The sequence below is a fragment of the Nematolebias whitei genome, chromosome 11 (genome assembly GCF_014905685.2).
Source record: "Nematolebias whitei isolate Nwh7 chromosome 11, NemWhi1, whole genome shotgun sequence".
NCBI classification, from domain to species: domain Eukaryota; kingdom Metazoa; phylum Chordata; class Actinopteri; order Cyprinodontiformes; family Rivulidae; genus Nematolebias; species Nematolebias whitei.
In genome coordinates this window covers 30,417,765-30,421,657 of record NC_056508.1, presented here as the reverse complement: position 1 = coordinate 30,421,657, position 3,893 = coordinate 30,417,765, and the positions used below count along the sequence as shown (strand labels likewise).

At 44.2% G+C, this 3,893-nt stretch overlaps 1 protein-coding gene across 1 annotated transcript; it reads left to right on the top strand.

Annotated features, from left to right (window-relative positions):
* Window positions 1-273: 273 nt before the first annotated feature.
* On the top strand, window positions 274-3,122 carry hoxc13a (homeobox C13a). The gene is made up of 2 exons (XM_037684857.1): window positions 274-961; window positions 2,770-3,122. Exons 1-2 carry the CDS (start codon window positions 298-300, stop codon window positions 3,024-3,026), a joined length of 921 nt encoding a protein of 306 aa, XP_037540785.1. The 5' UTR covers window positions 274-297; the 3' UTR covers window positions 3,027-3,122.
* The last annotated feature ends 771 nt before the right edge of the window (window positions 3,123-3,893 follow it).

Here is a 3,893-nt window from a genome sequence, read left to right as displayed (position 1 = left end):
AGGAGCCGTACTCCCCTTTAAGGGTGTGGGTCCAGCTGCTCTCAGCCAATGGCGAGGCTCGTCTTTCTGCAGGGGAACAGCGGTGGCAGGAGAGGCAGACGCTCTTTAAAGGGGCTGCTCTGCCCCCTACTCACAGCCCAATCTCGCAGGACTTGTTAGCGTATCACGTGCCAGATCCTTAATGAAGTGGACACACCAGGGGCCTGGTGTGCGCATGCGCTCGGTGTAAAATGTAGTTGGAAATGAGGTGTCCGTCTTGGAGTAGTCGACTTTTAAAAAGCATCGGCAGCCCGTGATATGACGACTTCGCTGGTTCTGCATCCACGCTGGGCGGACACCTTGATGTACGTTTATGAAAAAAGCCCGAATGAAAACAGCCAGAATAAAAGTCAAGCAATGGAGGGTCTGAGCGGAAATTGCCCTGCGACCCACTGCAGGGACCTGATGTCGCACCCTGCGCTGGGACGGCACTCTGGCACCATAGCGACCCACCAGGGCTCCGTCTACTCGGATATTTCCCCGGCGGACACCGGCCGGCAGTGTCCCGCTCCTCAAACGTCCTCGAGCGCGTCTCTGAGCTACGGCTACCCGTTTGGAAGCCCGTACTACGGCTGCCGGCTGTCCCACTCGCACAACGTGAACTTGCAGCAGAAGCCCTGCTCGTACCACCCGGCGGAGAAATACGCGGAGCCCAGCACGGCGCTGCCCACCGAGGAACTGTCCACCAGGGCCAAAGAGTTCGCCTTCTACCCGAGTTTCGCCAGCTCGTATCAGGCAGTTCCCGGATATCTGGACGTGTCGGTGGTGCCCAGCATCAGTGCCCACCCTGAGCCGAGGCACGACGCCCTGATCCCCATGGAGGGCTACCAGCACTGGGCTCTGTCCAACGGCTGGGACGGGCAGGTGTACTGCTCCAAAGACCAAACACAGTCTTCTCATCTGTGGAAATCACCTTTCCCAGGTAACCAAATATACTGGGAGGTTTATATTTAATGTTAAGTCACGTGCTGTTTGAAAAGCTTTAAACTTCATCACGAGATTATTCAAATCAGATTATAGTAATTGTTTATTGCAAAATTCTTACAGAAAATTATTTGATGCATGTGTGTGTGTGTGTGTGTGTGTGGTGGTGGGGGTGGGGGTGTATATGTGTGTGTGTCATTTTGTGCTAAATAAAACTCGTTAGCAAATAATACAATGTGTAGCTCCTTGTGTATAAAAATTTTCAGACATTTTCATATAATTTGCACAGTATTCATTTTGAACACGCAGATCTGTTTGAACAGACCCATTATTAATAAAATAAAATAAAATAAAACCTCAAAAGTGTAAAACTTTTTCTGCTTCACGATAATTTACTGACTTCCCGAGCATTTGCTCTACGCGGTCATGTGATGTGTGCCAATAAGTTGCTGTCAAGCAGAAAAGAATGGATCATCCCTGCATACCTTTGCCCCCTCGCATGACAATAAAGTGACTTGGCTACTGTGTTTGGATTGTGGCTGTAAATCTCCGTGCCCTGCGGCGCGTCTTTTGCCAATCTGGATTCATTTATAACGTTTGCATTACGCACAGGCTTTCCATCAAGACAGAGACGTAAATTGTCCTTTATCATATTTCACATCGAACCTTATGAATACCAGGCACAAGCAGCAGTTTTTACTATTTGAACTAGACTTCCTGCTTTTTACCTGTTTGTATTTTTTCCTGACATTTTTTTGCGCAATTAAGGATCACGCTCCTGCTCCCTTATTTATTTAAATATTTATTACACATATATGTAACTGTATTGCAAAAAAAAAACACAAAAAAAAACATAGGGGAGCGAGCCACGCAAGCACCAGCAAACAGTCAAGTAAGCGCGCACACGTGCTCAGATACAGGCGCGCGCGCTGCCCACGTCTCAATGTACATAAACCGACGCGTTGAAAACGTGAGAGCTACACGCTATGCTCTTAAAAATAAATGGTTTAATACAAACTGTTTAGTGATAAAGATGTGTTCACACGAGCTTGGGAGAAAAACATTAATATAAAATATAATAAAATCCCTACTGATTGTAAAATTACACGGAGGTAGAAAGCAGCTTGCTTCCTTTATGGAAGGTGCAGCATGTCCTGTCAGCTCTCCTATTGGCTGTCTTCACATCTGGGAAAACGGAGTGCAAGCTATAAGTTTGGGGTAGATCTGCACGTAATGGATACATTCAACACCAAAAACCGAAACAGGCTACATCGTGACATTGTCTTTTACATTTTTAAAACGGTGTAAATGTTGCCCTTAAATATTTAAAGCTTCCTTTTCAGTTCAGTTTCCTGATTATTACATCTGTTTTACAACACTATCTGACCTTTTGGACACATTTAGTCTTCTGCAGCAGTTTGATGCAGGATGCTAAGGTGCCATTAACATTAATAATAACGTCTTAGAGGTGATGAGTGATCAGATGGAGTTTTAACATGCTGTTTAAAGGGAACAATGAAACCGGAAATGATGTCCAGGTTAATGATAGCTGCATCCTAATTGGGATTATCTTCAGACACAGGTAATGGCTGATTATATAGTGATATTTTACATGAGATAAATAGCTATGAGATGACCCCAGATGTCAGGTGCAGCACATAAGGACCCCCCCCCCCTCCACCCTCATAGAATCTTCCTCTCGCCTTCCTGGTTGCGTGTGGTGAATCTTTTTTTTTTTTTTTCATATCTAATAGATTTTGTGCATTCTAATAGTTTGTGAATTTTCTGCGCTCTTCTTTCACCCAGACGTGGTGCCACTGCAGCCCGAGGTCAGCAGCTACCGTCGCGGGCGGAAAAAGCGCGTCCCGTACACCAAGATCCAGCTGAAGGAGCTGGAGAAGGAGTACGCGGCCAGCAAGTTCATCACCAAAGACAAGAGGAGGCGCATCTCGGCCGCCACCAACCTCTCAGAGCGCCAAGTCACCATCTGGTTCCAGAACCGGCGGGTCAAGGAGAAGAAGTTCGTCAGTAAATCCAAGAACAATCACATGCACGCCACTTGATAAGATGAGCCATGAACCTGCTCCTCTCCTCCCCTCCAATAATAATAATAATAATGATAATAATAATAATAATACCATAATGTCACCTATATTATTTACCTCAAGCATTGAAGGTGGTGGTTGATTATTTTGGCTATTTGTTTTATTTTTTTTTATTTAAGCTCCATCATAATTTCCATCCAACAGCAGTTCTCAGTTTAGAGGGAAAATGACTCTAAAAACTGTGAAAGTGTTCATTTTTTGTTTTATAGGAATGTACATATATAAATATATAATATTTAAAACGATATCTGTATTTCAAAGACAAGTATTGCGTGTTCCCCCCCCCCCCCCCCCCCCCCCCTTTTTTTTTTGTTCACATTGAATCTGTAAAGGACTGAGGACATTTCTAATAGCAACGGGGCAGATGGAAAGAAAATGAAACTGATTGCAGTTGTTTTCAAAAAAGATGAGCGCCACGAGGACAGGACTTTGCTGCGTGGCGTGTCCCAACTTGAGACTTTAATCAGTTTCCACAACTGCTGACAGAAAGATCTTTGGCAGAAAAAAAAGATTTAATAAAAAAAAGAAGACGAAGAAAAAAGAAAAAAAAAGAAATTTATTTGAATTTCAACAAGCAGCTCTCTGTGAGGTTCGGCTGGAACAGAGGCTGCTGTTGTTAATGTGTACAGTGCAATGCCTTTCTTATTTAATTCACATGATCTTGTATGGCGGAACCGAAAGCTGGAATATCATGAACCTGTACGGTTTCCTTTATCAGTGAAGGACTTTGCCATGCAACTGGAATGATTGTAAACCATTAAAGTCAGTGAGTATTACATTAAAAAAGATGCACAATCGTTTTTCTTCTCTTCTGTGTCCCTTTGG